This window comes from Cervus canadensis, chromosome 21 (assembly GCF_019320065.1).
Source record: "Cervus canadensis isolate Bull #8, Minnesota chromosome 21, ASM1932006v1, whole genome shotgun sequence".
NCBI classification, from domain to species: domain Eukaryota; kingdom Metazoa; phylum Chordata; class Mammalia; order Artiodactyla; family Cervidae; genus Cervus; species Cervus canadensis.
In genome coordinates, this window is record NC_057406.1 from 12,977,867 (window position 1) to 12,994,491 (window position 16,625).

At 57.3% G+C, this 16,625-nt stretch overlaps 1 protein-coding gene across 2 annotated transcripts in view; it reads left to right on the plus strand.

Moving 5' to 3' along the window:
* Positions 1 to 16,625, plus strand: part of TSPAN9 (tetraspanin 9) — a 188,082-nt gene that overhangs the window by 163,974 nt on the left and 7,483 nt on the right. For both annotated transcript variants that reach the window (XM_043439858.1, XM_043439857.1), the window contains 2 exons: positions 15,764 to 15,955; positions 16,264 to 16,338. In XM_043439858.1, the coding sequence (XP_043295793.1) occupies positions 15,764 to 15,955; positions 16,264 to 16,338 (267 nt within the window). The remainder of the gene's footprint in view (positions 1 to 15,763; positions 15,956 to 16,263; positions 16,339 to 16,625) is intronic.

The following is a 16,625-nucleotide window of genomic DNA, read 5'->3' on the forward strand; positions in this document are numbered from 1 at the left end:
AAGCCTCGGGTGGGGTGGGGTGGGATGAGGGTGGGGACGCAGCTGCATTTGATATGACAGCATTCTGTGCCGCTAAAGAGTTGGCGTAGACTTGGTATTCATGCAAAGGCTTGACCCTTACAGGCCGTGACAGTGTAAGGGGAGGTACCCTTTTGCCCAGGGGACCAGCTGGGGGCTGCATAGAACAAGCTGTACCATCTCAGGCCCATATTGCCATGGGAGTTTGCCTTCGTGAAAGCAAACAAACAAACAAAACACCCCTTGGGAGCCTACTCTGTGTGAGGTGCTGTCGGAGATGCAAAAAAGAGTCAGCTTAGGCAAAACCAGCAAGGAATGACTCGTGTGGGGCGACACATGTTAGGTGGTATGAGATGCTTCGAGTGACAGAGCTCAGAGCTCATGAGCCCTTTGCAGGAAGAATGGGCACTTCCAAGTGGTGGGTGGCAGGGGGGTGTGGCTGGGGGAAGAGCTGGTGGAGAGACGCACAGGAAAGGACTTGGAGTACCTCACAGAGGGACCTGTGCCCTGGACTGTGGGGATAGAGCACCGTGATAATGAAAAGATGAGCCTGCAGGAGGTCTGGAGTGGACGCTGTGCTCAGGAGTTCCAGGCACATCTGTGGGATGTACCACAGGTGGGGTGTGCAGAGGGCAGTGGTGACGGGGGGAGGTGGGCTGACCAACAAGGGTGCTTCCCGCTGTTCTGGCCAAAAGGATGAGACCAAAAGGGTGGGCCATGGGAGTGGATGCAGGGGAGTTGCAGGGAGGTGGCTGGAAGATTTGAGATGGTGAGATACAGGAGGATAATTAATGATGGTGATGACAGTCTTGTATGATGTTAGGCCGTGCTCTTGTTCTGAGGGCTTTAGAAGTTTTCTCCTATTTAAGAGTCACAACAAACCTTGCAGGTACCACATGCAATTTTGGGGGAGTTAGCACTATTATCCCCATTTTCCAAGATGAGGAATCAGTCACAGGCTTCCCTGGTGGCTCACTGGTAAATCATCTGCCTGCTAATGCAAGAGACCCAGGTTCGATCCGTGGGTCGGGAAGATCCCCTGGAGAAGGGGATGGATGGCAACCCACTCCAGTATTCTTGCCTAGAGAATCCCATGAACAGAGGAAGCCTGGTGGGCTACAGTCCAGGGAGTCTCAAAGAGTCAGACACGACTGAGTGGCTAAGCCAACCAAAACCAGTCAAGAGTCACAGAGGTCGACTGGCATGAGGCTCATTGCGGGAGGGACAGAACTGGGATTCAGAAGCCAGGCAGAACCGCCGGCTGCAGACCCCAGTTTTGATTCTTGGATGGAGGACTAGTTGGAGGAGGAACGTGTCCCCAAATAGGGGACGGGGGGGAGGGGGAGAGGCACATTTTCAGGAGACTGAGACAGATACCCTGACTCAGAGGACATCTTTCAGAGAGCAATTGACACCGTGGAGAGGAGGTACTAACGTTCAGTGAGACCAAAGGGTCCTGGACCTTTGGCTGCGCGAGAGGCAGGGTAGCGCCTGTGTGGTCAGCATGACCCCCGTCCGGGTGCAGGCGTAGGGCCCTTCACCGAGGACGAAGCATCCATGGCGTCAAGCCCCCTGGCACAGGACACGCTGCTCTGCAGGACTGTCACGCTCCCCCCACTCCTCCCTAGCACTAGTCTCCACCTTTCTGGCCCTTGGTGACCTGCTTTGCAGAGAAGGGGCAGAATCTGTAGGATTCCCTTAGAGGTTCACTTGTGCAAAAGAGGTCAGAGTTTTCCCGAGATGAAGCCAGACTCTGGATCCCCCAGATCAGCTGGTACCATGAACCTAAAATCTTTTCTTTTTTTCCCCAATAACTTGTACTTCCCGAGATGCAAAGCTCTGCCAAGTGGATGGGAGCGGCCCCTCTCCCTGTTAATTTGACGGTGTCTACGTTGTAGGTGCCCTGGAGGCAGCACCCTGAAACCTCTCCACTTAAAATGTTCTTTCTATTTCCTCCTGGCTGCCGTGTCAGCCTGTATCTCCAAAAAACACTCTTTAGAGAGCTTCGGGGAAACGTGGAGCCGCAAAGTGCCTGCGTCTGCATTTTGCCGGTTCTCATCCCTCTCCGTCTCCTGCTTCGTGTTTTTCTGTCGAATAAGCAAAAGCCAGAGCAAATTTATTCCTGGGGATGGGATCTCATATGAAAATGCGTGGTAATTGTTTCTTTTTGCTATTGTCAATATGTTTCTGTTCTGTTCATTGAACTCTGTGCCCAGCTCCTGCAAACCCACGCGTCACATTGAGGTTATTTTTCTGTTTGCCCTTTTTGAAATGGCCTCCTTTCCCCACCAGGTCTCCGTGTGGGGAGCACTTGTCTGTGTGTGTGTGTGTGTGTGTGTGCGCGCGCACGCTCGTGTGCACACTGCAGAAGAGGGGGCCTGGAGGAGAGGGGGAGAGCCATTTCAGATCTGCTTGGAGGTCGGCCTCCCCCAGTCCTGGAGTTGATCAAAGAACTCACACCCCTCTGCTCCTTCCTCTTTAGCGAAGCGCCTGAACTCAGACGTGATCGATTTTGACTTTATATCCTGGTTGGGGTGTAATTAGCAGTCTTGATTTCATGTCATCATGGCCTGAAGCCCTGCCGTCCCCTCCGGCTCTGTGTGTGTGTATTTCAGTGGTCCGTTCCTGCCTTGGCCTCAGCCTGCGCCCTTGACCGTGGGACCCTGTCTCTTCTCGGGGCACCCGTTTCCTTAACTGGGGGATTCGGGCCATGATGGGGGGGCAGCTCTGCTACTCTCCCCTCCTACTGCCTTCCCCAAGGGAAGTGGGGTCTCTCTGACTGTCGGACCACTTGTCGGCCGTGGACCCTTCTCCCAGCCGTGGCGCTGACCTGGCCAGCTCACTCTGGGGAAGCAGGGGGGTGGGCTTCAAGCCTCAGAGACCTCGCCTCCACATCTCCAAAGTGGACACAGCTATTTTCCTTGCCTCTAGACCAGGGTGGGCGGGGAGCCGAGTGGAACACCTAGGCTCTCAGGGCTGGGGTGGAGGGTGGGGATGTTGTGAGGTTGGACCTTCTGTTGGAAAGGTGGTGGCCGGGGCTTAAGGAGGGAGGGAGCTGCCCGGGGTTCCGGCTGCTGGCAGCGCGTGGCCGGTGAGCTGTGCCTTTCAGGGTTCACCCCCTGCCCCTCCCCACTCCGCCCAAAGGTTCACCTGTCCGTTAACTCAGAACATATGCGGGGCTGCGTCTCCCCGCGTGTGGCGCTGGACAGACAGATGGCCCTTCTCCTGCCATATGCTCCAGACTGTTTAAGTGTCAGGACCGGAAGGAGGCTCTGTACCCTCTGGCTAGGGCTGGGGAGGCGCTCCTGTTGCCGAGCTGGACACTGTGCTGGCTTTCCCCATCCCCACACACCTCCGTCCCCCTGTGGCTCTGTCCACACCTGGCCCAGAGCTCGGCTGGGTGCCAGGGACGCACGCAGAGAGAGGTGAGGGCAGCGGGGCGGCCACTGTGCTGGGGCATTACTGGCCAGGTCAGCGCTGGGGGGCAGGAGAAGGGCCCACGGCCGACGAATTGTCAGATGGTTGGAGCCGCTGCAGGGTGTTAGGTGGGTGTCAGAGCCACCTCGAGGTGGCTTGAGGGCCCTGGGTGGGACTGAGAGGGGTGCAGAGGGGAGGAGGAAGGCTTGCAGGTGAGTGGGGTGCCATGAGCCAGGCAGGGATGTGGAAGGGATCTGAGAGTTCGCGCCGAGGAGTGGGGAGGCTCTGGCACAACACACCTTATTTTTAGAGGCAGGTCTGGTGTCAGCGGTGGGGCGGGCACGTGTCTGATTAGATTTAGCTCGTGTCTGACGCAGTGATCATGATCGTTATTTTGGCTCGGGGTGTTGCTGGGAACCTGAATCTCTACCTGTCACTGCTGCTTGCTCACTCGCCGGGGGGATGGAACGGACTCGAGGGAGGCCAGGGATTTCCCTAGTGAGCCTCCCATCTTGAGAACCCCCCGGGGACAGGGGCCCCTGGGATCCAGGGAGAGGAAGCGGGGAGCCCCCAGTCCTGCTCTGGATCCACTCCGACCCCTTCTGGGTCACAGAGCCACTTCCCGCCTGCCGCCCATCCGCCTCAGCCCGCCTTCTCTGGCGCTGGCTTTCCGCTTATCTTAATTTATTGATGAAAACTTGTTTTACGGTCCAGAGCACAGACGGCAGCAGCTCCCTGCCAAAAGAAAGCAGGCTCGCAGAGCGGGAAAGCCAGCTGCCTCCCTGAGATGGGTGACTGGAGACTGGGTGGGCGGCAGAGTGGGGACGGCGTGTGGGCTGAGGGGTGTGTGGCCTGGATGGGACCCGGTGGATACCCCTGGGGGCTGGGGGCTGAGGACCCCTGTCCACCACTGGCCCCTGGCTTACAGCCGCTCTGCCGGGTCTCAGCAGTCTGGATGAATGAAGACCATGGGCCATAAATACTCATAACGACCCTCGTTGATAGCTCTGTGAAGGCGCCACGCTGGGAAGTTTATTTTTTCGTGAATCTCATTCAATTCCGACTACAACTCTGTGTGGTAGGACCCGTGAATTACCCCATTTAAAATAACAAGCCCTGCAAAGTTGTTTTCTGAGCTCCCCCGGCCCGTACCTGAGGGCACGGTGAACTTGGAACCGAGGCCAGAGCCGTCCCCGCCCCGACCCGGACCTCAGCCTGGTCCTGTGCCCTTCTGCGCCTCATGCCTGCCTTTCCGGCTGGGTCTTGCTGATCCAGTCAAGTCTCCTGCTCCTGTGTGGCCGTGGCCAGCTCCGTGCCTGGCACAGGGGAGGTACTGGGGGCCCCCGCAGAGCGACTGGGCTGAAGGGCATCGGAGCAGTGGTCAGGCCTCCCTGATGCCCCTTCCTAAAGAAAGGAAAGTCTCATGTCCCCCTTCTGGGAGTTCCTCTGAACTCAGTCTTCTGGTGGGTCAGCATCGGTGTACCTGGGAGCCTGTGGGCCGTGCGGGGGTGGGTGGGTAGTGTGACAGGCCTTCAGGAGATGAGGCTATGGCTCTCGAAAGCTGCAGAGGCCTCGTCCTTGACGCGGGTAGCAGCGAACCCCGGGAGACTATGGGAAGCATGTGGAAGCTCTTCTTCCCCAGAATACTGGGGAGGGGGGTGGAGGGGATCAGTTCCACAAGCTCCTCTGGTTGTAGCAATAGACGCACAGAAAGAAGGTCTACTGAGCTCCAGACTTGTTTATTTCATTCCCTCTTGCTTCCTCGTGCAGAGGGATAGCCAACAGTTTTCACAACTCTGGTGAACTCAGCAAAGTGGGCAGCCCTGGTTGGCTTGACTTCTGCCCCCCCACATGTGCACCCCCTCCCTATGGGGGCACCCCTACTGATGGATCTTCTCCTGCACCCACCCAGCCTGCACGCAGGGTGACGGCCTGCCACTCCTTCCCTCTGTGCCCCCTCCCCTGGACTGTGTCTGGGTCCTTCCCTCCCCCACACTCCTCCCTGCCTCCCTCAACTCAGACTGGGCTGCAAAGTTGTTGAGAATGTTTAATAAAATGAAAATTTTAAAAGTTGCTTGTTTTTTTGTCTGAGGCACAGAGATTCTTTTTTTTTTTTTTAAAGAAAAAACCTTTCTCTTTTATATTGGAGTATAGCCGATTAATGATGTTGTGATATTTTCGGTTGCGTGGCGAAGGGACTCGGCCATTCATATACATGGATCCATTTTCTGCCAAACTCCGCTCCCATCCAGGCTGCCACAAAATGTTGAGCAGCATTCCCCGTGATGTTCAGTAGGTCCTCGTTGGTTATCTATTTCACGTATAGCAGTGGAAGCCCAGAGATTCATCAGTCATAGCATTTGGAGTCACTTTGAACTGGATTAAAATCTAGCTCAGACAAGATCGTAAACCCCTGATCCTTGGTTTTCTCCTTAGGAAAGTGGATGGGTGGGAAACCATAGGAAGCCCCTTGTCTGGTTTTTGTGGTAAGGCGGGGTTGACACAGTTCTTGGCATGAATTCGGGTCAGTTGCTTCCAGTTTCCCCATCAGCGTTCTCGGCGTCACCATTATCATCGTCACCACCATCATGGTCACCCTCCCTGCCCTCCCCACCCTCCTTGTCTGCAGGTGGGTCCCAGGCGTGCCCTCTACGTCGTGGCTGGCCTTCCTCTCTCCCAGCGTGGACATGTCCGGGGGCTTCTGATGCCTTTGGGACGCCCTAGGTCTAAGCCATGGGGCCTAGTGGGTCAGGACATGGTTTCTGGAGGCAGATTTCCTGCGTTGTTTCACCACCTAACCTCCCAGTGTCTTTGTCCTCCCAGGCTGTGGAACTGGAAGGACGAAAATGACCACCCCGGGGCCCTGCCATTGGGTCGGGAGGATTAAGTGAGGCATGTGGGGCACGTGGTCAGCGTCCCTGGCAGCACAACTTTGGGGGGAGAGTGAAGTCGGGGATAGGGTGGGACGAGGCATGGTCCTCCCTGAACCAGCTCTGTGACCTTGGGCGCCAGACCCTGGCCTGGCTGCTTTCAGTGAGTGACCTGATCACAGTGAGCACCTTGAGGAATAGAGTGGGCCAGGGTCTCCAGTTCTACTAAGTGGACGAAGAGATGGCAGAGTCAGCTCAGGGGTGGGTGAGAAGGGATCTCAGATTGTCACGTAACTTGGTGCAGAGACCATCACTGTCAGGGGGGCTTGAACTTAATTAACCAGCCCATGCACCCCCCCAACAAAGCGTGTCAGAAATGCCAAGTCCTGGCGTGGGTGGACACGGCTCCCGGTTGGCAGTATAAATAATCCGGCTGTGGGCACAGCATCCCTGGAGAGAGGACCAATCATGTTGGCCACGTCCAGGGCTTAGAGCAGACGTGGGTGTGGGCGGGCTGTCCTGGGACCAGAGATGGACCTGGTTGTCAGTCTGATCCTTCCCGATATCTATACGTGTAATTAGACAGTGTTACTTGCTGAACTGGAGCCAGGGAAGATCGTCCTCGTTACATTATTAAAGGGCCTTCGTTCCGTGAGATGCTGAATGAAGGAGGCAGCCTTGCTGAATGAGAGGCACCCAGAAATGGATGGTACTTTCACGCTGTGGCTTTTCTTCCTCTCCGGGGGTAGGGGGCGGAGCTGGGGGCAGCTTTCCTCAAACAGGGAGAATGGCCCCCACTCCTCCTCATTCTGTAGGGTGAACTAGAGTCTCCCAGACCATATGCTCTCTGCCAGAAAGATGCGATGTGAATTCAGGGTATCCCTGCATCTTCCAGGGAGTGTGAATAATAGCACGGTACCTTGTATCATTTATATTCCCAGGAACACAGAGTGCTCGGTGGTCATAATCTCGTTCATCCTCCAGGGTCCTCTCCTGAGCACTCCCCGAGTGCTGGGGAGGTGTTTTTTCCCCTCCTCCCTCAGTCTTTAGTGGAGTGACATCCCAGAAAGGCCAAGCAGCCGGAGATGCTGGGCCATTGCCTTCCTTTGGGGCTTCATATCCGTAGATGCGCGGCCCAGATGGTTGTACTTTCTCAGGAAGCCCGCGTGGCCCCGGCTTCAATGTGCACCTTGAAAGCCATCCCTGCCTCCCGCGGCGGCCCCGGTTCCACCTTCCATTCCGTGCTTTGATGCTGTCAGCGGTGCCTTTCTCCCCAGATGCGTCGAATAAAACAGATGCAGGAGGGAAGGAATATGCTGGTGATGAGAAATCCTCTCTCCAGACTCCTCTGACAAGTATCCGGGTCCTTGACGCTCTTCCCTCCAACTTCCGGTGACCTTGGGAGCTCAGACAGTGCCTCGCTGTCTGACAGGTCCAGGCTGTCTCCCCATAGCTCCTTCCCGGGTCCAGGACTCAGGCAGCCGTGGTGCCTGGGGCTCCGTGCCCACCCACCCTGCCCTAGCTCTAGGCACCCCGCGTGCACTCACACTCTCCCGAGAGTGCTCCTTGGCGTGGTGGCCTGAGGCTGCCAGTTGTGTCCTGTTGGGTGCTGAAAATTCTTGGAGTTGGGGTCACCCTCCCTCCACGCTCCCAGCAGTGCGGGGGCAGCCCTCTCACTGACTTGGGGAGCAGAAACCTGCCCCGGAGCCAGGACGGCTGTCTGTCTTCTCCTCCTGAGCCTGCTCCCTGCCATTTCAGCCCACTTCCTCGGCGTGTTCTGAGCAGGATGGAGAATAACTGTGTGCTCTCCCAACGGGAGGGGGACCCCACGTCTGGGGCTCCATCCTTGGGGAGCGGGCTTGGGAACACTGGGTTGCAGTGCTCCCCGTGTGACCCTTCTCCCGTGCACCCATTCCCCCCCCCCCCAACCCCTGCTTGAGTGGGAAGCAAGTGCGGATCTGCCGGTCTGGTGGCCTGGGTCAGTGTGGACGGACCGGTGGATGATCACACCCCCTTTGCAAGGCTGGTGGGGCTTTGTGTCACCCTCTGCTCTTTGGCATCTCGACCACACACCATTCTGTGGTCCTTCTGAACCTGATCCTCGGGCTCCATTCCCTCGGGCCCCCTTGGGGGCTCTGAGCTGGTCCCTACCTCCTTTTGTGTCTCCCCATTGACTGAGTGGGCCTGTGGTCAGTCTGAGAAGATGGAAAGATGCTGGCACCTGAGAAGGTTGATTTGGGCCCTGCTGTCAGATTTGAGGAGCCCAGATGGCCTGGGAATGGGGGTGCCCTTCAGGCCTTTCTCCCAAATGGAGGGACAGTTTGGAAGAACCGAGTTGTAAGGGGGCTGTGTTGAAAGAGTGCATGGCAGACCCCCTCCACCTCCCAGGTTTAGTCCTTGCCTCTCGCTCCCTGGGCATCAGCTGTCCTGGGATCTGGGCCTGTTCTCAGCACCCCTGCCCTGGCCTTTGAAGCCCAGAGACAGCCACAGGACTGGTCATCACCCTGGGGTCCCACAGATTCCTGGTTGGAGTGAGCCCAGTGCACTGAGGTCAGGCCAGGAAGTCCAAACAGGTGGGCAGCACTTCAGCAAACAGCCCCTCCTTGTCCCCGTCAGGATCAGAGGACACCAGCCGGGGGCCAGGGCTCTGGTGCCGGAGCGTTTACCCACCTCCGGAGCCCTAACCCCCTGGACGGAGGAAGCGCTGTCTTCACGTCTCCCCCAGCTCAGCTCTTTCATCCCCAGCATTTTTTTGGGGGTGGGCTGTGGTGGGTCTTCAGTGTTGCACGTGGGCTTTCTCTAGTTGTAGTGAGAAGGACTACTCTTCGTTGCAGTGTGCAAGCTTCTCATTGCAGTGGCTTCTCATTGCAGATCATGGGCTCTAGAGTGCTGGCTCAGAGGTTGTGGAGCACAGGCTTAGTTACCCCACCGCATGTGGGATCTTCCCAGACCAGGGATTGAACCTGTGTCTCCTGCATTAGGAGGTGGATTCTTAACCACTGGACCACCAGGGAAGCCCCTCTGTCCCCAGCGCTTTTCAGAGCCTTACAGGGCAAGAGGTATTGTAGCAGGACCGACAGGGTGTGCCAGGGATCGGATTGGGGGCTCCCACATTCCAAACGTCCTTGCAAAGTTCTCTGGAGAGAAGGGGGCTCAGGAAACTTTTAATTTAAGAACTTTATTAACCTCAGAGATGCACAGCTCCCAAATACAACAACCCCGAAGTTTGGCTGTGTCTAAATGCCCCTAGAACCATCTTAGATAGAAAATAACCTCCTTTTCCAATAATCAGCATGTAACTGGGTTTGTGATATGCAAATGCCTTATGTCCTGTTTATTTGGAGGAAAATTTGGCTTAGAAATATGGGTGTGATCTCCCTGTCACCTCTGCCAGCTGGTGCCACTGGGGGTTGTGAAGTTGTGAAGAAATCAGGGGCTTTGAGACAAAGTGTGGTCCAAAAAAGAACGGCCGCAGAATCACACTGACTGAATCACGCACAAGCTCAGTGTGAACCACACCTGTGCTGCAGCGGCCAACTCGGCCAGAGCCGGTGCAGGCTGGATCACTAGAGGTACGGAGCTCAGAGTGCAGGAGGGGAGGGTGGGGTCTTGCTCTCTGTGCCGACCCCTCCAGCGCTGGAACCTAACTTTCTGTGATGGATGGTGACTCAGAGGTGAGGGCCCTAAGAGCCTTTTTATGGGCCGAGAGAAGGCTGGGAAAGGATGTTGTTAGATACGGGACTTAGACAACTTCAAGTCCTGCCGCACTTGAGCTTGGTGGACTCCCTGGGCAAAACTAGGACTGAAACATATTAGTCGTGGGGAAGCGGATTCCTGAGGTAATAAGCAAGAATTCTTGACCAATTAGAGTTGTGCTAAAAAGAACGGAGTGTGTTATTAGCTGGTGACCCTGGGGGGCTCAGACGGAAGCTTGACCCCTAGGGCTGTGGACAGGCACGTAGGAGCCCTCTCAGCTGGGGGGGGGCACCCCATCCGTGCCCTCATCCTCTTGTCTACTGGGTGACTTGGGGGCTTTGTCCCTTCCTTACGGAATTGGAAGCACTATCCATTGGCCCTACCTCCCTTTGTGGCCGTGACAGTGAATGAGCTGCAGAGCCCCCAGAGGCAAGGATGGCTGCAGCCCCAAGCAGCCCCCCTTCCCGGTCCTGATGCTGCCTCTTCTCCTCGTGGTGAAGTTCCTGGCAGTCGGCTTCTCCCAGGGCTGGGCAGGATTGTTACCAGCCAGCACGTTGGCTGTGAAATTAAAATCGTTTCTGTTTGCTCTCTTAGTCTCCACATCCACTAATTTATTAAATGTCGTTAAACGTCCCACTGGGCCCTGGCTTGTAGAGAGCATGGGGACATGCTGAGGCTAAGGGTTTGAGGGCTTCCTTCAAAGCAAAGAGGGTGTGGGGGCCCCTGCAGAGCCACAGAGGCCACGGGGATAAAGGTAGTCAGAGGGTGTGTGGATCTCTGAGAGCCGGGCAAGAAGAGCAGGTAACTTACACAGGTGAAGGGTGGGCTTCAGGTGAGCTGGGGGGAACTTGGTGCCAGATGGGGAAGGAAGTGCATTGGGGGGAGCTTCTTTTTTAGGTGGGTTTGAGTGTCTGTGTCAGGCCCTGTTCCCAAGCCCTCCCAACCCTCCATCCATCCATCCACTCACCCACCCATCTGTCCATCCGCCCATCCGTCATCCATCCATCTACCCACCCATCTGTCCATCCATCCATCCATCTATCCATCCAACCATACTTATATACATGCACACATGTATCCATTCATCCATCCATCTATATATATATACATGCATACATCTATTCATCCGTCCATCCGTCCATCTATTCATCCATCCATCTATCCATCCATACATACATCTATTCATCCATCCATGCACCTGTCCATCCATCCCTCCCTCCATCCATCCATCTACCCACCCATCCACTCATTCATGGAATGAATGTTTCTGTAGTATCCAGGCATGTTCTGGGCCCCACGATGGGAGTGAAATGGCTGAGCTGTGAACCTGGCCTGGAGGCGCTGGTGTTTTCCTGGGGGTGGGCAGCACATCTACACAGAGGGCTGGGCAGGGGTGTTCAGCCCTGGTGCAAAAGGCCACCCCAGGGGAGGCTGTCCCGCATGCAGGGGAAATGGTGGCCACTGTGGGGGACACAGGCAGTGGCTGTCCCTGGGCTCTAAGCAAGTTGGGGGCAAGAGGGAGGTTAGTTCAGGGGAGGTTATGGCTTCACTCCCAGAGAACTGGGCTGCTACGTGAAAAATACATTAGGACATGTGGCGGAAACATATATTAAAACTACAAATCAATGTGGTTTCAACTGAAGACGGGAAAATGCCATGGGGGTATTGGCTAATTACAGTAGACTTGATCAATGAGGCTGTAGCCTGCTGGTCTCAGTCTGCCTGCTGTGCATCTGTCAGATGGGCCCAGGGTGATGAGGAAGATGCTGGCTCTGATGGGTGGCCTGGAGGAGGCAGATCCGTGGGCCCTGCCAAGGGGAGGCACAGCAAATACAAGGGTTTGCCCACAGCTGGAAGTGGGTTCATTTTGGAGCTCCAGTGGAAAATACTTGGAAGTGCCCTTGGTTGGGGGTGGGCAAGAGGCAGGGAGGCTTGGTGGTCAGGGTGGCCCCTAGATGCCTGCCAGGCTCGGCTGGTATAGTGAGGTGCCTGGTGTCTTTGGGTTGGGAGGTTGGCTGGGTCCTGGTTTCCGAGTCACCCTGCCTTCTCCCAGAGGTTCTTCCAGCTGTGGGCTTGACTTTAGCTGGTGGGGGTCTGAGACAACACGTTGCTTTGGGGAGGAAATGTCCCCGAATGCCATCAGCAGTGGCCTTTAGGGGGCAGGGATGCGGGTGTGGGTTTGAGGGGAAGATGCAGGACTTGGGTCCCAGCTACTGGCAGCTTGGGGTGGGGGTTGCCCTGCTGTTGGCAGCAGGCCCTACCTGAGTCTTACCTGGGGCAAGGTGATCTAGGGAAGGAAGTGAAAAGGAAGCAGAGGTGGGAGTCGGGGAGCAGCTCCCCCTCCCAGGCAGGCTCTGGGGAGCTGGCACGGCATGTCAGAGGCTGGAAGCGTGAAGTCAGAGATGATGACCAGCCCCTAGAGGTTTTGAGCTTTTGACGTTTCTTTCCCACATGGGGGCCCTTCCCTTAGGAGGGACTTGGGGATCCCCCTGGGGCCCACTCAGCATCAGTGGGGTGGGGGGAGCTGGAGTGTCATCCCTTGGTACCTTGGATGCTGGCGTTTCTTACATCAAATGTACTGCCTAGTACCCTGAGGACCTTCCCAGGCCTGGGGCTGGTGGGGGCGGTTGGGGGCGGGGGGCGTCTCCAGCACAGAGTGTCTGGTGGCTCTGGGGGTCCCAAAGCCTACCTCCTTACCAGTAGTGAGCTGGCAGCTGTGAGGTCTCCTGTTATTCATTCCAGGGTCTGGCTTGTAGAGCCTTAAATCTTGAGCGTGGAGAGCATGAATTTCCATGGGGTGATTAATGAAAGAAAAATTGAGTCGGCAGCACAGAAAGTGACCGGGTTGAAGAGAGTCAGTGACAAGTTGGATGGTCTCCGTGCCTCCCTGCCAATCCGGAGCTCTGACCCAGCTGGGGGGCGCCACCTGCTGGTTGCGGGGGTGGTGGCACCCAGCCCCCGGCTGAGCCGAGTGGACGCGCCCTGTAACGTGGGGGTTCTGGGCCCGGTGTGCCCACGCCTTGAAGCCTCGGAGCCTTGGCCCTGTCCCTCTGGGCTGCTGCGGGGCATGGGGGCAGGGTGGCTCTCCACGGCGCGGGGACCCAGCAGCTGCTCTGGTCACCCAGCTCCATCACTGAGGGGGGGCCGTCTCTGGTTTAGGGGTGCTTCCCAAGTGGCTCAGAGGGTAAAGAATCCATCTGCAGTGCAGGAGACACAGGAAAAGCAGGTTCAACCCCTGGGTCGGGAAAATCCCCTGGAGGAGGGCAGGGCAACCCACTCCAGTATTCTTGCCTGGAGAATCCTCATGGACAGAGGAGCCTGGAGGGCTACAGTCCGTGGGGTCGCAACGAGTCGGACACGACTGAGCAGAAGCACATGGGTTTAGTGACGGTGGGAAAAGCCCCACTTCCTTTGTTGTGCCCCGTCTGGACCACCTTCCTGTCTCTCCATTTATCAAAATCCTGCTCATTCGTCAAAGCCCAGCAAGCCCTTCCGGCTGCTTCTTGACTTGGAGCATCTCTCCGCACTCCTGCCCAGCGCCCTGCCCCGTCACCTGGTCACTGCAGTGGCCTGACTGCTCGCCTGCCCCCTTTGCCCTCCGATGGCCTGTTCTCCGCACAACAGCCAGAGTGACATACTGAAATCCCAGATCACATCCCTGACCTGCTCCCGGCTCGCCATCTCACCAAGAACAGATGCTGTGAGGTCCCGCCCACCGGTCCCCACCATTGTCACCTCGCTCCCCCGTCCCCTGCACGCAGCTGGCCAGGCTCACCCCCAGCCAGGGCTTTTCACCTGCTGTCTCCTCTGGAACTTCCTTCCCCGTTATTCATGTGGTTCACTTCTCCTCTTCTGGTGCCTAGCCGCTCAGTCGTGTCTGACTCCTTTGAGACCCTACGGACTGTAGCTGGCCAGGCTCTGCTGTCCATGGGATTCTCCAGGCAAGAATGCTGGAGTGGGTTGCCATGCCCTCCTCCAGGGGATTTTCCCAACCCAGGGATCGGTCTCCCGTCTCCTGTGTCTCCTACACTGGCAGATGATTTCTTTATCATTGGGAAGCCCCTCCTCTTGTGGGCCCCTCCTCAAATGACAATCTTCAAGAGACCTTCCCTGACCCCCCCACCCCCCACCCCTGTTACTTTCTGACTCTTTCTCATCCTGACTTCTTTTTCTTCACCGCATCTGGACTTTTGTCTTCTGTTTGCTTCTGTGACGTCTGCGTCCCCCACTTCCCCAGGGTGTCTCCCTGGGCTCAGGGCAGGGCCTGGCTCTCCTGAGCGGTGGCGCCATTCCGGTTTGTGGAACAGATGAGAGAGGAAGTGTGTTTCCTCCAGGAGCCTCTGGCCCCACCCGGCTTCCCGCTCTCTGCCTGCACATGGCTGCCCAGCCTTCGCTGCCACGTGTTTGCTCCCTGGAGGCTTGGGTTCTGAGCGTCGCAGCCTGGCACCCAGCTCATGAAATGTCACCCAGAGGCCAGCGCCTGGCCCTGTCACCCTCTCCACAGGGCTTATTTCTTTTAAATTCTCACAGTGGTCCCGAAGAGGCGGGCAGCGTCTCATTCTCCACCTGCCCCGTCCACATGTCTGCGGGGCTGCCCCTCCACCTGGCATCTGAGCTCTGGGCCCCTCACCTGTTCCCTGAGCATACAGTCTGGGAAGCTGTGCTTCCCTGGCTCCCATCTGGCCCCAGGGAAGGCAGCTCCCTAACACCAGCACCACTGTGCTAACAACTCTGCTCTTGTTTAATCGCTCAGTCGTGTCCGACTCTGCAACCCTTGTAGAAGCCTCCATAGCCCTCCAGGCTCCTCTGTCCATGGGTTTCTCCAGCCAAGAATACTGGAGTGGGTTGCCATGCCCTCCTGCAGGGTATCTTTCCAACCCAGGGATAGAACCCCCATCTCCTGTGTCTCCTGCTTTGGCAGGTGGGTTCTTTATGCCAGAGCCACGAGGGGAGCCTGTGGCTGTAGGTCCTCAGTAAATACCTGTTGACTGATTAACTCAGGCTCCACGGGGGTGGAGGAGGGAGTGTCAGTTTATGGAGCGGAAGACAGGCCGCTGTGGAAACTGCATCTTTGTGGGCACCCTAGCCCCAGGGGAGCTGTGCAGCAGAGCGGGCTCCGGTTGGGTGCGGCTGCCAGCTCCCTGGGGGTGTGTGGGGAGTGGTGGGCCCTGCCCCGCACGCCGCCCAGCCCCTCAGCCAGGCCAGGGAGCTCCTTCCTATTTCCATCTCTGTGGAATTTGTTGTTCCCGCTCCCGAGGACCATGGGCAAGTGCCCCTTCCCGTCAGGGCAGCGGGACACAGTCGCGGCAGAGTCTGGCTCTGAGGAACTGGGTTCTGAGGCTCTCTCCCAAAGCCCGCACTTGCTTCCGTGGCCACCGTGGCCCTACGCCATCCCCTCTCCTTCCTGAGCTCCAGGCCCTCCTCTGCCCAGTGGGACACCCGCAGCGCTGCGTGTGCAGCTGGGACCTTCCGTGTTTGTCACGTGATCTGTCTTCATTGAAGTGACCCTATAGGGGTCATGAAGCTGGTCTCATCCCACTTGGCAGATGAGGAGACTGAGACGCGGAGAGGCTGGGGGCTTTGTGCAGGTCACACCCCCCAGTGTAGTTTGGGCCCGTGGTACCCGTTCCAAGTCCCACGGCTGGGGCCGGGGATGGGGTGGGAGGGGGTGGAGGGTGGGGGGGGATGGTGGGGGCGGGACAGGTGGTCTTCCGAGCCTCATGGAGACGGATTCAGGCTAACAGGCTTTCCTTTCTCTGCAGCTATGTGGCTGTGGGCTTCTTGGAGTGGGCATTTGGCTGTCCGTGTCGCAAGGCAACTTTGCCACCTTCTCCCCCAGCTTCCCCTCGCTGTCAGCAGCCAACCTGGTCATCGCCATAGGCACCATCGTCATGGTGACGGGGTTCCTCGGCTGCCTGGGGGCCATCAAGGAGAACAGGTGCCTCCTCCTCAGTGTAAGTTGGACCCCTGCCCCCCAGCCCGCCAGTCCCCCCGCCCCCTTAGTCCCCCAGCCCCCCAGCCCTCTGAACACTGGGGCCACTGGGTGTCCAGCCTGAGCGCCTAGAATGACCACGCCCCTCTTCCTCCTGATTGGCTACCCCTGGCCTGGGTGCCCCTCCCACTCCTTGATTGGCTGTCAGGCTTCATATCCCTCCCTCGCCCACATGGGATCCCTACCTGGGAAGCCTGCCCCCTGCCAGCCTATTTGCACCTTGTCCCCGGCTCACGACCACGTGCCCATGCCTGCACCTTCTCGTTCCAGTTCTTCATCGTCCTGTTGATCATCCTCCTGGCAGAGCTGATCTTAATTATCCTCTTCTTTGTCTACATGGACAAGGTAAGACTTCCAGGAGGGGAGGGAGTGTGTGGAGTATCATTGCCCGAGGGGTTGGGTCAGGGAATCTGGAGTAAAAGCACTGACAGGTTGTATCTCTGAGGAGAGGAGGGCTTTTGGTGGGGGCAGCAGGGGGCTCATCCGCTTGTGTTGTCTGAGGAAGTGTGTGTGGGGTGTGTTGCTCAGTCGTGTCTGACACTTTGAGACCCCATGGACTGTAACGTGCCGGGCTCCTCTGTCCATGGGATTTCCCAGGCAAGACCACTGGAGTGGGTTGCTATTTGCTACTC